This window comes from Orcinus orca, chromosome 16 (assembly GCF_937001465.1).
Source record: "Orcinus orca chromosome 16, mOrcOrc1.1, whole genome shotgun sequence".
Lineage (NCBI taxonomy): Eukaryota > Metazoa > Chordata > Mammalia > Artiodactyla > Delphinidae > Orcinus > Orcinus orca.
The window spans coordinates 28,090,263-28,110,906 of NC_064574.1; the positions used below are offsets into that span (position 1 = coordinate 28,090,263).

General features: G+C 45.5%; 2 protein-coding genes across 2 annotated transcripts in view; one reads left to right on the forward strand and one right to left on the reverse strand.

The window, feature by feature from the left end:
* BCL2L1 (BCL2 like 1) overlaps positions 1–20,644 on the forward strand; it is an 871,182-nt gene that overhangs the window by 594,741 nt on the left and 255,797 nt on the right. The gene's annotated exons all lie outside the window — the stretch shown is intronic.
* TBC1D20 (TBC1 domain family member 20) lies at positions 2,371–20,064 on the reverse strand. The gene is made up of 8 exons (XM_012534116.3): positions 19,836–20,064; positions 13,255–13,440; positions 9,808–9,888; positions 7,305–7,491; positions 7,023–7,124; positions 5,941–6,082; positions 4,926–5,113; positions 2,371–4,663 (listed from the first exon to the last, which is right to left on the reverse strand). Exons 1-8 carry the CDS (start codon positions 19,903–19,905, stop codon positions 4,408–4,410), a joined length of 1,212 nt encoding a protein of 403 aa, XP_012389570.1. The 5' UTR covers positions 19,906–20,064; the 3' UTR covers positions 2,371–4,407.

Consider the following 20,644-nt stretch of genomic DNA (forward strand, 5'->3'; position numbering starts at 1 on the left):
AGCCACTCACTTAAAAAGCAGGAAGCTGGAGGCAAGCCCACAGCCTTGCCAGCTCACAAAAGCTGCTCGGCAGGGCTTCCCTGGTGGCGCAGTGCTTGAGAGTCCGCCTGCCGATGCAGGGGACACGGGTTTGTGCCCCGGTCCGGGAGGATCCCACATGCCGCGGAGCAGCTGGGCCCGTGAGCCATGGCCGCTGAGCCTGCGCGTCCGGAGCCTGTGTTCCGCTGCAGGAGAGGCCACAACAGTGAGAGGCCCGCGTACCGCAAAAAAAAAAAAAAAAAAATAGCTGTTTGGCAAATTCCAACCAAATGTAAATCTGCAGAAAAGACAACTAGCAAGTAAAGGGCCTTTGTGAGGAAAAGGCAGCAGGGAGTCACCAGCAGCAAAAGGAAGAAAGCAAGCAGGCTGAGCCTCAGGCCCCATCATCTTTTAGTTGGATTTGGCAAAAGCCTCTGGCCTATTCTTCCTTTCAGTCACCACTTAATCCGGGGATGAGCTCCCCGGGCCCAAGTGCAGGGCTGGCTTAAGGCATTTATTGATCCATTAATGTTCACTGAAATGGAATCAAAACACTTGCACAACTTCAGTTTGTAAAGCATTTTCACAAACATCAGTTCATTAAAGCGTCCATGTGGGATGGGACCATCCCTATTTTACTGTCATTGACAGTGAGTTCTAGAGATGTAGTGACTTGAAGAAGCTCACATAACCAGGAAGGAACACACTTGCCATCATGTCACCAGGAACTCTCTCCAAACCCAGTTTTGGTCATGGCCCATCCTCATCCCCCAAATTGCCTACAGAGAGTCCCAACTCCCTTCCACAGAGCTCAAAGCTCTCCCTGGCCTGACCCCCAAGTACCCTTCCATTGCCATTGCCCACTCCATCTTTCTACAAAACACCCACACTTGTTATTCAGCTTTTTTTTTTTTTTTTTGAGGTACGCGGGCCTCTCACTGTTGTGGCCTCTTCCGTTGCGGAGCACAGGCTCTGGACGTGCAGGCTCAGCGGCCATGGCTCACGGGCCCAGCCGCTCTGCAGCACACGGGATCCTCCCAGACCGGGGCACGAACCCGTGTCCCCTGCATCAGCAGGCAGACCCCCAACCACTGCGCCACCAGGGAAGCCCTTCAGCTATTATTTTTACACTAATTTCCCCTCAGCCTTGCGTGTTGTGCAGTATTTTCTGACACCACTTCTCTGACTTCCAACACCAACTGAGTGTCCAACAATTCAATTCAGTTCTGACACTAACTACCTGGAATTAGCATCTGATGCCACAAGTTAAAGGGCTCAGTCCCACAAGACTGTCCCACTTCAGACCCAGCTGCAAATGCGGTGCCCAGACTACTCACACTTCTGCCTGGCCAACTACAAGTTCAGTGGTTTCTACAAAACCCTCTCAGTTTCAGTAATTTGCTATAAGTACTGACAGAACTCAAGAGAACACTTTACTTACATGTACTGATTTATTATAAAGGACACAACTCAGGAACAGCCAAATAAAAGAGATGAATAGGGCAAGGAACCGGGGGGAAGAGGGTGCAGTGTTCCCAAGCCCTCTCGGGCCATGCCACCCTCCCAGCACCTTGATGTGTGTGCCAACCCAGCGGCTCTCCCGATCTCTGAATCAAGAGTTTTTGCAGTGCTCAATGTCCAGCCTCCCCTCCCCTCCCAGGAGGTCAGTGGTGGGGCTCAAAGTTCTCACGCTCTAATCACTTGGTCTTTCCGGTGACCTGTGCCATCCAGGGATCCCACCTTAAGTCACTTCATTAGCATAAACTCAGGTGGGATCAAAAGGAAATCATTATGAACAAAAGACACTCCTATCACTCAGAAAATTCTAAGGGTTTCAGGGGAAGTGGGGACAAAACCCAAATATTTATTTCACCACACATACCCTTCCTTCAGTTTTCTATTTATCAAAATTCTCTTTACATTCAATCAACTATGAAACTGCCACTGAAAACCAATTGCTCCTTCAATGCAGTTCTCTGGTGAGGTCCCAGAGGCAGGGCGGTGTCCTGGCCAGCCCTGTGTCCTCCACAAGTCAAATCAAAGGACAGCATGGGCAGCTGGCCTACGGTGATGGGACACGGTTGGGGAGCTGAGTGATGCCTGCTCAGCCTTCAGCCCCCTTACGTCTCCCCTCTGGGCCAAGGAAACAGTGGACCCAGGCAACGTGGGTTCTTGCCTCGGGAAAAACAGAAACAGGACTGCAGGTACTGTCCAAGCTCTCCGGGCAAGTCAAGGCCAACCAGGAGTCCACAGATACAGCACATCTCCAGGTCAGGGGTGGAAGGGAGGGAGCATCAAGGCCAGATGTCTAAAGCTAAAGCCACTCCAACAAGGAAAGAATGACAGAAGCGATTAGTAGCCACATATGGCTGTTTATTTCATACAGGGCTCTGTACAAAATATTTACACATATTCCTTACAGAATAGTAAACCACTTGAAGGTAAAAAGATAATGCTTTCTTCTCATTGGCAGGGGATAATCCTGATGTCAGAAAAGCTATAAAACAAATGAACTTCCTCCTTCCTAGGCCACAACAAAAGTCAATGCCACCTGCTTCCTGGGATCCAAAAAGCCATGGCCTTGGGACCCTGATCACATGCACCTCCCTTCCTCTTCCCCATCAATTCCTTCAGTATTTACAGACACGCCCAAGGGCCTGTGGCAGGAGGGGCCGATGCTGCCCATTTGGAAAGATGACAAGAGGACAAATTTGTTGCGGGAGAAGACTGGGAACTTCTGTCACGTCATCTGGATCCTGGAAGAATTTCCTTTGTCTTGATAAATCTACCACTTTCTAGACTCATCCATCCACATCACGCTAACCCCAGGTGGGACTCCTGCTATGAGAATGACCTGCCACTTCGAGCTTGTTTTGGTTGTAAAGTGCTTAGTGAACTCAGTGTGGACAGATGCCTCTCCTAATCACTCTGCACACCGTGGGCATACGGGGAGGACGTGGAGGTCTGGGTGGGGTGGGGTGGAGTGCTTCTGGCATGTTTACTCTAAGAAAACACCTGCCAAGAGAGAACAGTGCCTGCAACAGACCAGGAAAATAAAAATACATGGCTGCTTCACACTATACACCCCAGTTCTTCAGAGCAGCAAAAGGCACTTTTTTTCAAGCCACAGTTAATCTAAAACAAACCTGGCTTCGCTTATAGGAAAAGCTGTACCAGAGGAAGTGAATATCCACCTTGTTCTTGAGACCTGGAGAGTCCTTAGGAAGCCTCGAGCTGGCTGTCCCAGGCTCCCGCCACACGCTTCAGGATGCAGCTTGTCCCCTTCTGGGTGCGGACGAGTTCCCAGTGACATTTCCTACCAGGAAGGAGAGACCAGCAGCTGAGGAGATAAGTTAAACCCAAAAAACAAAGCCAAGGTTGTGAGTGGATGCCTATTTGGGAGTAGAAGGGTGACTGGAGGAAAACAGGAGGGAAGGAAGGGGAGCTGGAGAAGAAGAGGGCACTACGGAAGTGTGGGGCTGCTTACAAATAGCAACTCTGACTAAAGTGAAATGTTAAATAATTGAGTAGAAAGGAAACTGCAGGGTTTTAGAAGCTTATCCTTCTGACGAGAACGATTTTTTTTTTCCATGAAGGAACTATTACTTTAAAAGTGAGGGTACATGTTGGGTGTATGTAATTCTAAAAATAGTAGTAAAAGTGTCTTTTATATGCATTGTCATGTGGCTTGTGGAAGAGAATAAGGAGGAAAAAAAAAAAAGGCAGGCAAAAACCAGCCTATGTCTGCGCCCTAAAATGTAACATTCCTTCCTGTTTGACTGGAAATGCCCAAGTGATTTCTAGCCTGAAAATAGGTAGGATTTACCTAGTAACCTAGTTCACATGTGTCTCTTAGATTTCTGACCAGCTAATGGAGCTGTTCTTAAAAGGGGGCCAATCTTGCTCCCAGGCTGGCCTTCTCTGCCCCTTCGCCTTCATTCCAAGGTCTGACTTCTTTAGCAGCAGCTTCGTCCTTCTTTGTCTGGCTGAAGCAGTCAGAACGGGAGGAGCTGCCAGGAGGGCATTCAGTGGTCCAGCTTACTACGAGCAGCCAAGATGCTCCCCAGTGACCAGGCCCAGCGGGTTCCGAAGGCAGCCGGGAGCTGCAGAAACCCACTTCCCTCAACACAAGAGGGGGCAGCAGAGAGCCCACTCAGAAGCCCACTGTGAGGCAGAAAGAGTTCTGTGCTCAGGACCCGAGTGCCCAGCGTCACGCAGGCTCTGCTACCGGCCTCTGAGGCAAAGGCATCCACGGACGGGGGGAAGGGTGCAGAAATAGAAAACCCTTGACAGAAACCCTTTTAATAAAGGAAATTCCACCCCCTCCCAATCTGTCCATGGAAGGGTGAGACCTTGATGTCATGTAAGAGGAAGTGTCTTCTCAAGCATTTAGGGAAACAGCTGCAGCTGAAACTTTGGGGCCCACTCCAGGGCACTTTTCACCACAGCCAGAGCGGCTGCTCCAAGTGCCACCGTCAGTCCCATCACTGCCAGCTTCACAAAGCGGTTGGTCCTTGGTTTGGTCAGGACATCTTTTGTTCGCTCCTCAGGCCGCAGAAGTCCCCGAAACCGCTGCCGAAGTACCATGTCAGGCCTCTGCTGGGCTGATGCCAGCTCAAAGTCTTTGAAGGTAGAGGCTGCCGTTCTGCAGAGGAGAAGGAGACAGAAGGGAATGGGATGAGAGAAGGAGGGAAAAAACTAGATTAAATAGGCTGAGGGCAGAGACATCCATTGCTCAGAAAATTCTTCTTATAAAGACCCATGAAGTCTCAAGTGGGGATTCCACTAGCATAAGCATAGGTCTCTGGAAACACCACTCCCAGCCCCGTCCCCACCAGACACAGTCTTCCATCATTTCTGCTCACTAACGAACACCCCTGTTCAACCGGTGCCATGGCCCCACTCACTTCTCAGCTTGCTGTTGGGCAGCTGCCTCCCGAGCAAGTTCGGACGGGGGGAACTGAACAAAGAGGTCTCCTGCTCTACTGATCAGTGTCTCATAGGGCAGGTCCTGAGGGATCTGGGACAACAGGTGGTGGACTGAGGCCATGTCGCAGTCACAATCCAGGACTTCCTGCTCTCGATACAACACGATCTGTGGGGAGCAAGGCCTTGCATCAGAGACCAGAACATACAGGGCCTTGGCCACTTCATTCCATTCTCCTTAGAGGTGAATTTCAATTGGTACCAAACAGGGCTCACCCCAAAGGTTCAGCAAATTCTTGTATTCATCTAGGAAATAATGATGTACACATCTGAGCACTTTTCCCACTGGGCAAACCCTTCCTGCTGAGGCAAACTTCCACCCCATGACGTGAAAGGCTGACCAATTAAATGAAGGAGGTTCTTTTAGGAGGAAGGAAAGAAGAAGGATTACTGGAGATTCCTAGCTCCAGCACAGAAGAAATGGTTCAAAACAGCAGAAAGAATGGTCTTGCTCTCTTTAAAGGACAATGAAGAGTGCTGTGAGTGCCCACCTCCACCCTCACGCCGGATGGTTCAGGCCCCTCTGATAACTGGGGCCCCTCAACCCCGACTAAAAGCCATCTCAACTTTCTATCATAATGCCACACTTCTGCTTTTCTTAAACCCGGAGCTGGGGTTGTACGAGCTCCAGGAGTCGCCAACAGAAACCCTGATAATTCACAATGCACACGAGCATTTTCAGTTCAGAAGAATCAAGCAGTAAACAAATCTAACAATTCTGTTTAACTAGCAGTTCCCAAACTTACTGTTACACAGAACATTTTTTTCTCCCATGACTCTCCCATTAACATTCCACAGAACAGTGTCCAGAGACGCCAGCCTGGGGAAGTGCTGTCTTTGGCATCTTTCCATAATCACCAGGTTTCCCTTTAGGGAACGTGATCACGCTGGATTTGAGGATGCACACCAAGCTGCTGGCTCATGGTCTATACCTACCACAGCTGCAAAGTAAATGGGCATCAGTGGGTGGCAGGCCAGGAAGAAGTCGTATAACCGCACGACGTGCCTGAAGTCAGACAGGACGTGCCCAAACCAGGTGATGAGCCAGCTGAGCGCAAAGATGGTCCCCACCTCGGCACTAGGAGCAAGGAAGTCCAGATGTTAGGTTCCCTGCTGAGTCATCCCTTCCCCCTCCCTGGGCCTTCTTTGTCCTCAGTGCTGTGTGAAGAAAGCATTTGAGAAACATGCTTTTTGGAAAATTCAGCCACCTACAAATTCAGCATCTTCTCCTCACAACACAGAAAGTCCTTACAATATACCCAACATCATGACACTAATACCACAATAGGGTCCTGGTGGCCTTATCTCCCTGGGTGCTCTCCTAATGGCCAACAAACATCAACTAAAGCAACAAGAATTAGCTGTTTTCAGAGAACTACACCACCATTTTCCTTCTGAGAAAGTCCATCCTTTGGGGGGGCACAGGCACATATTCTCAGGCTTGAAAACACAACTGTATTAATTTTACAGTTAACATGAGGTGACTGAAACACCTTAAGACACAGCCTTTTTTTTTTCTTTTTTGAAGAGAGGCAGGCATTGGCCAAGGACACATTTCCAACTAAACAGAAGAGAAAAATCATATGAGAACTGCAAAGTGTATTTCTTCTCCTTGGTATGTGGTGAATAAAGCAACCCACAGATGGCCTTGCCTTTCTCGCCTCTGGATCCTACAGAACTCTGTACTTCTGTTGCAGCAGTAACCTCAAAGTCTACCTTGGCGTACTTACCTTGTCCACCTCCCTCCACTAGAGGTAAGCTCCTCAAGGGCATGGGCTGTGACCTCTCTTCTATCCCCCCAAGAGGCACAGCACCCAAAGAGTGTTCCAAGACTGTGCACAGAACTGAATTATCCAGACTGCTGATGACTGGAAAGGACAACTCGGAAGAACGTAACACTAATCGACATAAGATGATGATGCAACTGAGCTACACTTGTAAAGAATAAACAAAGGCTAGGAGAAAGCTGAAGAGGGGTGTGTGTGTACGTACACACATAAATGTAGACACATATATACCTCTGCATGAAGTCATGGAGGTCTGGATTCACCTGGTCAATGATGGGCATCAGATAGTTTAATATATGCTTGGTGTTGTCCATTGTTGGATCCATGAAATCCCTAGAAGGAGACAATTCAATGAGCTTGGTCAGACCAAATACTGGGATCAGGGTTTGGGGGCAGTAAGGTGGAGTGGGGTTCAAACCACTGAAAACACTGACTAGGAAATGGGCTGAGGAGTTATCCCCAGGGGGACTTGAGGAGTGATACCCATCCTCTTATGCTGCTTTGTGCTGGTACCTGAGGTGATGGGTAGACAATTTTTCTACCAGGGATGTTGCCAGCTTCTCGCCTACCACCAGCAAAAATGTGACCACGATGTCGTGGTAGCCCTGGTAGTAGTGCAGCTGAGGGTTGCGCTCCAAGATGAGGAGGATGATGTCGATCAGTTCTTCCTGGAGCCCTTCTCTCTGTTCTTCTGGCATGCCTGGGGAGGGGAGGGCAGGGGAGATGCACTTGAACATGGCAAGCAGCCTAGTAACACAGAGGTTAGGAAGACGGTCAGCAGTGGATTAGCAGAGAAAGTGTTTAATAAAAGAAAATTAATTACAACAATCTGGCAACACATTCAAGATACACACACTGTTGATACTGCCTGACATGTAGGAAAGAGCCACAGACTGGCTACCTTACAGTGGGGGAACCCAACCAACACCATCTTAAAACCCGGGTCACCACAGGTCATGCTACCAACAGTGTGACTAGTGGACAGCACGTGCCTCCCGATGTGCTGCAGGGAAAACTCAGCACCACTTTGGTGGAATTCCTATCAAGAGTTCATCACCTGAACCTTAAAAGGAGGAAACACCAGATAAACCGAAACTGAGAGAGATTTTATAAAATAACTGGCCTGTCATAAAATACAAAGGGACTATTCCAGAATAAAGGAAGCTGAAGAGATATGAAGACTGAATGGAAAATGCATGAATTTGTATCTCCTTTTCCTATAAAGAACATTATTGGAATAAATGGTGAAATCTGAATAAAATCTGTATTAGCAGTAAATACTGTCAATGTGATACTGATTTTAAGTGTGATTATGTAATAAGAGCCGTGTTTTAAAAAAATATACCCTGAAATATTTAGGGATAAAGGGGCACCATGTGTGTAATTTATTCTTAATAGTTCAGAAAAAAATTTGCGTGTGTGTACCACAAAGGAGAGAGAGAAAGCAATACTAAGGTAAATATAGTAAAAGGTTGACATATAAGAAAATCTGTGTAAAAGCCACCTGGGGAATTCCTTGTCCTACTTTTGCAACTTTTCTGTAGGTATGAAATTATATAAAAACAAAAAATGTAAGAGATGCATGTTGCCCTCAGAAACAAACTAAATATCACAGGAAGTACTGATGTCCTTGATCCAAAGACGCAGCTGGAAACAGAAAAGGCTGTCTCGGGAGACCTTCTGGCGCGCGTGCCTAGTTCTGGCAGCGGTCAGTGTGGCTCCTCGGCTCATCTGGCTTTTAGTATAAAAATGCCAACCCTTGGCCTCATGACCTGTTTTAGAAGAACGGCACACAGCACAGCTTTCCTACACCATTAGGTTTTCCAGTCAAAAACAGATCTTACGAGAGAAAACAGCTAATACAAGAGCCCAGACTAAACCGAACAAAGGTTTTTAGGTGAGAGTGAAGCTCATCTCTTGCCCGTTTCTACCTACCCCTTCTCAAAAAGGCACACTCTAAAAGATAAAAAAGAACATGGAGTAAACCAACTACTATGGATAGGTAAAGTAATGAAAGTAGCGAGAGAAAAAAAGTAAACCTTATTTGAATTTTCAGTATAAAAGAGGTCAGCTAAGCTCAGAAGAACGTGAATGTAAAAAAATATGAAACCACATGGAAAGTTCAGCCTACAAGAATAATATCATAGACTGATGTCACATAAGTGGAAGAGGAATAAAGGGCTCAGAGGAAAAACAGGTTACCTAGGGAAAAATATGGAATGCATCTGTCTATGTGGTCTCCTCAAGACCAGCAGGATAGGAAAAGAGCCTTTCCAGGAACCAAGGGTGCAAGCAGGAAAGAGGCCCTTTAACAGACAAAATCCAATGCCAGAGCATGGGTTCTGAAGAGTGAGAAAATGGGTTTAGAGGTTCTTGTTCCCTCCAGCAATTCTCCTCTCTTCATGGACCTAAGGTGGAGTTGCCAAAGGAAGAGAAATAGATGAGGTTTGCTGGCCAGTTTCCTTCATTGTGAAACTGGAGACAATGGTTATTCTTCTCATTATTCCTGGGAATGGGGAGACAATTTCAGGAACAGACTCTTTAAACATGTAGTGATTGGCCTTCCTTCCAGTCCAAGGGCCCCAATATACGTATATGCAAGATACCGCTATGTATAAATGAAGATATTAATAGTTCTTGTTATAGTGACCACTTCCAAACCAATCGGCTCTTTAAAGCCAGACCGATGGCTCTAGCAATCCCTATAAAGTCTCCTCTAAGGCTCTGAAGGGGGAAAAACCCTCTTCTCTCATCTACCACCTCTAGGCCAAAAGACATTATTTTAGGCTCAGGCCTTCACAGTGCGGTTCTGAACTGACTGAGACAGTGAAAGAATGACGCGGCAGATGAGGAGCACAATGGGTCCCTGAGGAGGTAGGGTCCTGCATGTGGTCACGCTCTGTGCTGGGATGGAAGCTTCCTGGGACAAGCAAGCACCAACACAAGAAAGTAAGTGCAACTGGGACAGAAGCCACCCCGCCACCCCCGACCCAGGAAGACCGAGAGCGCGTCTCACCAGGAGGGAACCTCCGTAAAGACCGCCTGACATCCAGGAGCACTTGTTGGTAGTCCTTGCTCATCTGTCGTAGGTCGTTCCCTATTGAAGGAAAAAGAACATGTTATTGCAAGAACGTCTGGGAAGCCACATCAGGAGCAAAACATCCTGGCATGACATAAAAGGCCTGAAAGACATACTCGGGCTTTTCTTGAAGGGGACATGACTCAAGATACAACATTTGGAGAGGAATCCCTGGTTTAGTTCTAAACACGCTGTTTCATGCAAGTCATGATGACCATAAGAGGAGGGAACACAGATCATCCAGGAGGCTACAGGGTGCAAAGAGCAGCAGAGGAGAAGTCAGGAGGCCAGGAGCTGCATGCAGGCTGCTACTGTGTGTCACCGGGAGTTGCTCTGAATTTCAAAGCCCACATCTGTACAATGGGGATTACTCCCTTCCGTGTGTACCTCTCAGATTACTGTAAGGATCAAATAAGATCATGAATGTGGAAACCACAGACCACTGGAAAAACTCTAACATCTGTAAAGTCTAGGGAACACTGAGCTGTTCAGAAAGGAGTATTAAGATAAACTCACATAAAAAAGAACCTAACCTCTCTTGACCCTGCAATTCTAAAACTAAGACACTGCAAGCAGGAGACAGTACTTGTGTTCAGTTGTTAAGCCCAACTGAAAGTAAGGAGGCAGTCTCTAGCTGTTATATATATAAAAGTGTACATTTCCTTCATAACCGAAATCAAAACTTACTAGAGGAGCCTGTACAATACTTCCGCATACACAGACTTCATCTTATAAAGATATGGGAAATCTGGAATCTGATGGAACACCATCTCAGGATTTAGAGTGTGAATACAGCAATGCCTTTTCCTTCCAACAAAAAGATCACTGCTCTGAGGCAGCCCGGTTCCAAAGATAATAACAAGGGGCAACTTAAAACATCTACTCAGGAGGCTTCCCTGGTGGCGCAGTGGTTGAGAGTCCGCCTGCCGATGCAGGGGACACGGGTTCGTGCCCTGGTCCGGGAGGATCCCACATGCCGCGGAGCAGCTGGGCCCGTGAGCCATGGCCACTGAGCCTGCGTGTCTGGAGCCTGTGCTCCACAACGGGAGAGACCACAACAGTGAGAGGCCCGCATACCGCAAAAACAAAACAAAACAAAACAAAAAAACATCTACTCAGGGACTTCCCTGATGGTCCAGTGTTAAAGAATCCGCCTTCCAGTGCAGGGGATGTGGGTTTGATCCCTGGTCGGGGAACTAAGATCCCACATGCTGTGGGGCAACTAAGCCCACACGCTACAACTACCAAGCCCGCGTGCCTCAACTAGGGAGCCTGAGTGCCGCAAACTAGAGCCCTCACCCTCTGGAGCCCAAGTACCACAACCAGAATGAGAAAACCTGTACGCCACAACTAGAGAGAAGGCTGCATGCTGAAACAGAGCCTGTGTGATGCAATGAAGAAGAAACCAGCGCCGCAACAAAAGATCCTGCGTGCCGCAACTAAGACTCGACGCAGCCATAAATAAATAAATTAATTTTAAAAACCCATAAAATAAATAGGTATACTAAAAAATAAAACAAAAATACCATCTACTCGGCTGTACCACAACACTGTGAACTTTTTTCAGCAGAGGCTGTTTTAATCATCTCTAGTACCTGGCTCACATTAGGAGCACAAATAGTACTTGCCAAATGAATGAAAGAATCCCCAGCACCTGGACTTTTGCCAAACATAGCAGGAAAGCAATAAATTTTTGTGGAGTGAATAAATGACAAAGTGGATTCACTGTTTTGCTGTACTTTCTTTTGTATTCTGCGGAAGTTTTTTTTTTTTTTTTTACTACACGGGCCTTGCAAATAAGTACAGTTGCCCCTCAGTATTCAAGGCGGATTGGTTCCAGGACCCCCAAGGATACCAAAATCCACAGATGCTCAAGTCCCATGTATTAAGTGGTCTAATATTTGCATATAACCCATGCACATCCTCCCATATACTTGTTAATTAATTATTATTTTTTTTTTATTGGGGTATAGTTGTTTTACAACTCCCGTATATTTTAAATCACCTCTAGATTACTTATAAAACCTAATACAGGACTTCCCTGGTGGCACAGTGGTTAAGAATCCGCCTACCAATGCAGGGGACATGGGTTTGATCCCTGGTCCAGGAAGATCCCACATGCCATGGAGCAACTAAGCCTGTGTGCCACAACTACTGAGCCTGTGCTCTAGAGCCCGCGAGCCACAACTACTGAGCCCATGCACCACAACTACTGAAGCCCACATGCCTAGAGCCCATTCTCCGCAACAAGAGAAGCCACTGCAATGAGAAGCATGCACACCATAGCAGAGTAGTCCCTGCTAGCAGCAACTAGAGAAAGCCCGTGCGGAGCAACGAAGAACCAACGTGGCCAAAAATAAATAAATTAAATATAAATAAATTAAAAAAAAAAACCTAATACAATGTAAATGCTATGTAAATAGTTGGAGAGCACAGCAAATTCAAGTTTTGCTTTTGGAAATTTCTGGAGGTTTTTTTTTTTTTTTTTTACAGAATATATTTGATCCATGGTTGGTTGAATCCTTGGACTTGGAGGGGCCAACTGTAACAGTTTTTCATAGAATTACAGAATTTTAGAATTCAAAATGGTCTTAGTATTTCCTCATAAAAAGTTTTTTTGTTTTTATAAGGACCGTAGAGGTATTACCTCTTCCTATAGCCCCACGTTTCTCAAAATGCAGTCCATGTGTGTCAGAATTAGGTGGGATTCTTGTTAAAATACATATTCCTACCCACTTCTAAGTGAATGTAAACTGGAATATACATTTTTGTTTGTTTGTTTCTTGGCCATGCCATGCAGCTTGTGGGATCTTAGTTCTCTGACCAGGGATCGAACCCGGGCCCTCGGCAGTGAAAGCATGGAGTCCTAACCACTGGACCACCAGGGAATTCCCAGAATATACATTTTTCTTTTTTTTTTTTTTGCTGTATGCAGGCCTCTCACTGTTGTGGCCTCTTCCGTTGCAGAGCACAGGCTCCTGACGCGCGGGCTCAGTGGCCATGGCTCACGGGCCCAGCCGCTCCGCCGCATGTGGGATCTTCCCGGACCGGGGCCCGAACCCGTGTCCCCTGCATCGGCAGGCGGACTCTCAACCACTGTGCCACCAGGGAAGCCCCAGAATATACATTTTTAATAAACTCCCCTAACTAGCCAGTAATAGCTAGCTACCTACCTACCTAATAAAAACTCATTCCATTTTTTATTAAAATTCTACTTACCAGTTTGGTCTTATTTTCAGAGTAGGCTCAAGCATATCCTAAAATGCTTTAGGTGTTTACTCATCTACTCTTGGTTTGAAATGAGCATAAAAATCAAAGACCCTGGCATTCTTTTTCCCTGCCTCCTAGACAAGCTCCCCTTCACAGCACCTCACCCCTAATTACCTGATATAGGAGGTGGATCATTGGTGTTGACATTGAGGAGCTTGGGCCACACTTTCCGCCTGATCTCATCAGTCAGGAGCCCTCCTTCACTGATAGCCATACGTCTAAGGGCAGCCACATCAGTGGGATCACTGTTCAGAGCCTGGTAGATCTCTGCCACTTTCTTTTTCCTTTTGGCATTAAAGTCTGCAAAACAGAAGGGAAAAGGGCATTAGGCACATATTCAGCATTTGTACATTTTCTCTTCAGGGCTCAATCTCCTTGCTTGGTTTGAGGTAAGGTAGGTATATTTGAAGTCAATCTACCGATATTTCACTAGCACATAGTGTACAAAACACTAAGGAGATATGCCATATAAGTAACAAAAAAGGACATACAATTATAATAAATGCCCAGTACATTCAGATATATCTAACAGTTTTTCCTAATAGAATGACTGTGCTTTCTTAATGCTAAACTTTACAGAGCATACCTCTCTCTCTCTCTTTTTAAAATAAATTTATTTATTTATTTTTGGCTGCGTTGGATCTTCGTTGCTGCCCACAGGTTTTCTCTAGTTGTGGAGAACGGGGGCTACTCTTCATTGCGGTGTGTGGGCTTCTCATTGCAGTGGCTTCTCTTGTTGCAGAGAATGGGCTCTGGCACGTGGGCTTCAGTAGTTGTGGCACATGGGCTCAGTAGTTGTGGCATACGGGCTTAGTTGCTCCACAGCATGCGGGATCTTCCCAGACCAGGGCTCGAACCCATGTCCCCTGCATTGGCAGGGGAATTCTTAACCACTGCGCTACCAGGGAAGTCCTCAATTTTACTTTTTTAAACAAAACCACACGTGGAAAAAGTCTCCGGTTACACACTAATACAACTGGTAAAACATCAGAATCACATGGAGATATTTTCAAAAGTAGAATGTCAAAGGGTATACTTGGGTCTCCAGTGTGGCTAGTGGTAAGAGAGGCATGATACTGCATACAAAGCAACGGTTTCTCAAGAACCATATTAATTACTGATGATCAGGAAGTACTGTTTTAAGGATCTTATATCCTTATGTGGTAGTCTCTTATTTATACACAGGCATTTTGCTGTGTTTAAATTACTTTTTTAGGAGACTGGTCGAGAGTTTGTGGTTAATGTGCATCAAATTATAATGTTTCTATCTAAAATAATGGGGTAATAATAGGCTGTCAGAGTTTTCACCAGAATGGCTGATTTTAGGAACAGCAAACACAAGAAAAGTTAAACTAGACAACACCAAAGAGATGTCACAAAGCAGTGCACTATAATTGCCCAAAAAAGGTATGTGCAGACACCAAGAGTTCAGACAGCTGTGGGTCAGGCTAATCTGAGAATGCATTACTGAAGAGTGCAATTTAAAAAGAAAGGGGAGGATTCTGAGAGGCTGGGAGGAGAGCTGAAGAAAGGCGTGGAGACAGAAGCACAGGCCCTTTCATTTAACAGTAAATGAACTCATTAAAAAATATTTATGGGGACTTCCCTGGTGGTCCAGTGGATAAGGCTCCATGCTCCCAATGCAGGGGGATGGGGTTCAATCCCTGGCCGGGGAACTAGATCCTGCACGCATGCTGCAACTAAGAGTCCTCATGCCACAACTAAGAAGCCCACATGATACAACTAAAAGAGCCCGCATGCCTCAACTAAAGATCCCGCATGCTGCAATGAAGATCCCGTGTGCTGTAACTAAGACCCAGAGCAGCCAAAATAAATAAACAAATAATTTTTAAAATAAAAATAATAAGTATTTATGTAGCATATACTAGGTACAGGGCACTGGAGTTAATGTAAAGTGGAAGATAACACTGGAAGGTAGGTTAGGCTTTAGAGAGGAATAACAGTGGAAGTAGGTTAGGCTTTAGAAGGGACTAACATCAGAAGGTAGATGTCTGTTTTAGAACAGACACTAAGCGGCTTTCCTCAGTACTGTTCTATTCTGAGGCAACAGTCTACAAATTGTTTCCATGATAACAAAACAAAAAACAAACAAACAAACAAATTGTTTCCATGATAAAGCTGCACATTATTAACGCAAATGAAAGTTGGTACTAATGGCCCTGGTTACCTATCTATGAGAACTGTGACATAAACCATATAAACAGAGGCACCAACTGGTTTGGAGTTAACGTGCAATTGGAGGTGCAGACAGGACCAGGTGCTTTTTCACCCCGGCAAACCTGTTCTCCTGGCTAGACTGTTATTTTCCTTGGTGACCTAGTAGGGGACCATCTGTTCCAGTTTGTCTGAGAGATTTCTGGTTTACACCTATAGTCCTGGCATAACTGTTCATAGCAAACTCTTCTTCCCATCCACACTCTCAAAAATGTCCCAGGTTGGATGCTAAATTAAATAGTTACCTAGAAATCATGAAAAATCAAGTCTCAATTTCCTGTCAGCACAGCACCTAACTAGTCAAATGTTTATTTACAAAGTGCTTCAAGTCCTTGGCTTGGGCATGTCTTACCATCCATCCATCTGTCCATTGATCTATCCATTCATTTATCAGTCGATCATTTAATGAGCAACTACTTGTAGTAAGCACCATAGTGGGATAAAAACATGAATATGACTCTCTCCCAGCCCTTGAGAGGCTCACAGTAGGGAGTGACATAATTATTACACATGATATAACAGAACCATGAAGAATCATGAAAACCCAGAGGAAAGAATAACTACTTCTGAGGCAATCAGGAAAGGCTTCACCAAGAATATATTGTGGTACCTCCTTAAAGAAAAGTTTGCACATGGAAGAGTGTGCTGAAGGGAGAGCATTCCAGAGAGTACGTGCAAAGACCTTGTCACATGAAAGAAACATCATGCCCTGAAAACAGAAAAATTCCAAGTGGCTGAAGTGTTAGGTAAAGGAAGAGAGGCTGGAAGGACTGCAGTAAATGCAGCTAATAGAAGAGTCTGGACTGGATTTATCCTCCACTGAAGGGGAAGACAGGGAGGGATTTTACTTTGGGTCAAAGGGCCATCCTTTGGAAGAGAAGGCTCTATGTTCCCAAAGAGGGATCACTGAGACACAGAAAACAGAAAAGACTTTATATAACAACATAGGCTGAGACAAAATATGTGCAGGAATTGAATTAATTTCCAACAAAGAAAAAAATCAGATATTAAAAAATTTTTTTAACTTAGAGTGCTCTTGTACTTTCTACACATCATAAATTAAGAACACTTAAATGGTAATACTAAACATTTACCGAGACAGCTGACATTTAGAAACCTTGTTAACCTATTTTCTAAGAGTATGGAAAATTTTCCTCAATTTTTCAAGACATATATCCACCCTACCCCTCTTTCCACTTAAGCTATTCAGCAATCTGGGGGAAAAGGAAAATCACTGTTTATATCTTGGAGGAAATAAAACTGTTTGCAATCAGCTGGATTTCCAGTAGGTTTTGGTAAATAATATGCCAAAATTTTAACTAATTCTGAACCCAAACCACAGCTCCAATACTTACTTCTCTAAAAACTCTGTTTGGATTCTACTTAAATCCTGCATTTCAAAATTTACTGCTATCATCTTGATTCTGATGCTCTGTGGGAACCCAACACATACGAGCGGAACAGAACAAATAATTTAGCTTAGCTACTGTTCCTCTGGAAAAACTGGCCTATAGTAAATGGCATTATTTTCCCCATATTACTGTTAAGAATATCCACACCAGAAAACTCTACATAGATTTGTAGGCACTTTGACCTTTTTCTAAAGCTATTGGTGATTCCCAGAGTAGAATGCTGCTCAATTGTGGATTTTAGTGGCTGTCTGTTCAGACCCCAATATCGCCTTTCTCAATCCCATATTCTAGCAATTAAATGTTAGTGGCAGATGAAGAAGGCACTCCTACGTGTGCCACACCCACAGACAAATATTTCATTGCACCTAACGTACATACAGGCTTTGACTGTGACATAAAAAGAGAGGAGAAAACAGCAAACTCAAGTGAGCTAGAGATGTATAAATTACAAAGTGATGAATTCAACTGCTAGACTACACAATGAGGGAGAAGAGGTTCTGCAGAGTCTCAAATGCACAACTAATTTACACATCATATCCTCTTCACCTCAGAAAGAGGAAAGTCAGAGCTATTCTTGGGATGCTTGGAAAAAGGTTAAAATTAATGTCTAACTATTTTAAGATAAATTTTACATATGGATTTTGGGGTAGGACACATTGCTGGACTTGAGAATGCGATATTTGGGCTTGGGATAAAAGCCCACATTTTCAAATCCCCTTGAATCCTTTCTTCTCCAATTTTTTAATTGCTCCCCTTATAAGGGAGATGTATTATATATTCCAAAGCTGATATCTTCCAAATTTCTTTATAATAAAGGTCTTGGCTTTCGTAACCACGACAGAATGAAATGACTATTCTAGAGCCGGCTGCAAAATATAAGACGCTGCTATAAATAAATCCCTGCTGCCTGAAAAGTAATTCATTCAACAAAGGAAAAAGGAATGACATTGGTACTACTTGGCCTGCTCTCTATTAAAACGATCATTTAAATAAGGAGCACTGAAACAGTAGTTCTTAACAACTCAGATAAAGATGGCTGAGTCTGTTATTGTCTCAAACCTCTCCCTACTCTGGCTACGGAACTCAGGTAGAGATTTCTGCTTCCTTAGAGCAACAGGTATCTTCAAAAGCATCTGGCTTGGGGAACTTAATACACAGGAAAGGGCAATGGCTAAAAATGAGCACTAGCTATGCTTCCTCTAAAAGTTTTTCCATACCAGCAAAATACACATCAGTGACTTAGATCAGGTAAATGATCTACACGCTTAATAAATGAATCTTATGTGCAAGAATAAAATTCCATAATGATTATTTGGTTTAAGTTTGCATGTCAAGAAAGCTTTCCAGACTTTAAACAGAAGTTAAACTTAAATAGGCAGAGCTAGCCTTAATCAAAACCATGAAAGAGCAAGTCAGAAAGAGATCCTCCCAGACAGACACCCCCTGCTCCACCCTTGAACTCCTGATGTTGACATTGGAAATTAACTTAAAAATTTATGCTTGAAAAAAAAATTTATGCCTGAACTTCATATATGTACCAGAGAAATACAGTGGGAGAGGAAAACCTTACCTTATTCTGAGTAAGGTTCCTATTAAAAACAAAATAAAAGAAACTCTGTTTTTGGAGGTACTAATTAGTTTCAACAAACAGTACCCAAATTATCAGAGATTCATTAACTACCTGAAAAATAAAGACATGCACATATGAAGAAAGACTAACCCCCAAAATGGAGAAAAATATTCTAGACAGTAAACCAATCTAATCGTAACCTCTACAAAAGAGAGTTAATAGTATTAGTAACTTTGTCAATTCTCCTATGATTAAAAACAAAACAAAAACAAACAAGAAAAACAGAAAAACAAACTCCTCTCATCTCTAAATTCCTCCCACTTATCCAAAGAAGCAAAATCAAGGAAACAAGGATAAAGTCTCGCAACCTAGGCACAGCTGCACTACATCATGTCACAAGACCCATACCACTTGAGGCAATGACTATTATGCCATGAGGACAGATGTTATATAAACATCAGCAAAGGGTTACAAGGCCAAAGGGCCTAGAGGAGTAATACAAGGAATGAGCTCCATTTCCATGCAGCATTAGAATAGGAGAAAAGGGCAATAACAAAATGAACCCAGAGAAACAAAATGTGAAGAACCAGGTGCTTCATCAAAACGTGGGTTGAATATGTGGTTGGTTCTATTATGGGCACCACCCACCAGAAGATGGAAAAGTGGGAAAGTTACCTTAGTCTTCTCCATTTATTAACTGTATGTAAAAGATATTTGAAAACAGCGCACAACGAAACCATGATTTCATGGAAATTAGTATAAGACAGTATAAAAAAATAGACTCGTTTTTTACACAATTAAACATTAAAATAGGTGGCACAGGATGAGACAGAGTAGATTGGTAGTTGCCAGGAGCTGTGGAGAATGGGGCCTGGGGAATGATGGCCTTTCTTTTTGGCATTAGAAAGGCTCTGGAATTAGTGCGATGGTTGCCCCACCTTGTAAAAATGTACTAAGAACCACTGAACTGTACACTTTAAAGAGTGAATTTCGAGGTAATTAAAAGAAATATGTGGTCCACGGACACCGCGTCACTCCAGACTGCGACCGATGAATGAAGTGTGGGAAACCGGCCTGACCACTACTAGGGAGGCGGCCCCCGGAGCCTGCGGACGTGGCCGGACAGTCTCGGTCGGGGGCGAGGCTTGGCCTCGGTTCTCAGGGAGACCCAATTCTCCTCTCCAGATGCGACGAGGTGGGACGCGGGGCCCCCGCCCGCCCCGTCCTTCCCACTGGGGGTGCGGGTCTGCAGCCAGGGTTCCTCCGGTCCCCTCAGCATCCGCTAACCCCCAATTCCAGGATCTCTTCCACTTCAGACGTGACCCGGGTCTTCAGCCTTTTCCTCTCTCGCACCTCGCGCGGTCGTCCCGGGTCCCCCGGCCCCCTCCTCCGGCAGCTGTCCCCTGACCCTAAGGCCGCCCCTGTCCCTCAGGCCGTCCTCGCAGGCCGCTTCCCGGCGCCCCGGCCGGCTTCCGTACCTGCCTTCCCCGCGCCGCCGTCCCAGCGGCTGGAGGTGGGACCATCATCCTGCGCACTCCGGACGGCCATGTCCCGGGGGCCCGGGCCCGGGCCCGAGCCCCGGCTGGCGGCGGAGCCGACAGAAGACGAGGCAGCGGCCGCGGGATCCAGCGCCGGCTCCCCAGGGTAAGCTCGGCTTGGTCAGCCCGCGGCGCGCAGGCGTCCCCGCGCGGGCTCCGCCCCGTGCCAGCACGTGACCCCGCTACGCCGGGCGGGCGGCGGCGGCGGCGGCGGGGGCAGCCGGCGGTCACCCGGCCCCGCGCGCAGGCGCCCTAAGCGGTGAGAGGAAGAGCGCGGGGAGCGCGCCTCGGAGAGTTATTTGCAACTGAATTTGCAGAGCGTGGCACTCTTGAAGAAATGTGTTCAGGAGCAGATTTTATCATTTCTTTTGTTTCTCTTATCTGTAAAATGATACTGATGATAATAAAACTACTGAACTCACAAGAGTTCTTGGGAAAGTGCTCAGAACACTACCAAGCATATAGTAACTACTCCATAATTGTTCACTCTGTTTTTGCTTACCAAGAATTTTACCTGCTGTCTCATTCCCCACAGGTACTCCTGTCATCGTACTTGGTGACTTCAGGGTTTAGCAGAACCATCGCATAGGGTTATGCAGACTGTGCACCGCACAATGCCAAAGACGCTGTTCACATAGACGGTTATGTAAGCAGTATTCCCTTTGAGTTATACAAAACTGGCCATTCATCCAAAAGGAGCGTCTGTCTTATCAGGTCGTTGACCGCCTCGTCTCCAATGACAGTCCTTT

Bases quoted from the DNA above. Each gene is read 5' to 3' on its own strand.
- TBC1D20 (XM_012534116.3), bottom strand. From the start codon at position 19,905: ATGGCCGTCCGGAGTGCGCAGGATGATGGTCCCACCTCCAGCCGCTGG. The intron at 6,083-7,022 runs GTATATATGTGT...CCTTGCTCCTAG, and splicing joins CTCCATGACTTCATGCAGAG to TGCCGAGGTGGGGACCATCT. The intron at 5,114-5,940 runs GTAGGTATAGAC...TGCTCCCCACAG, and splicing joins CCATTTACTTTGCAGCTGTG to ATCGTGTTGTATCGAGAGCA.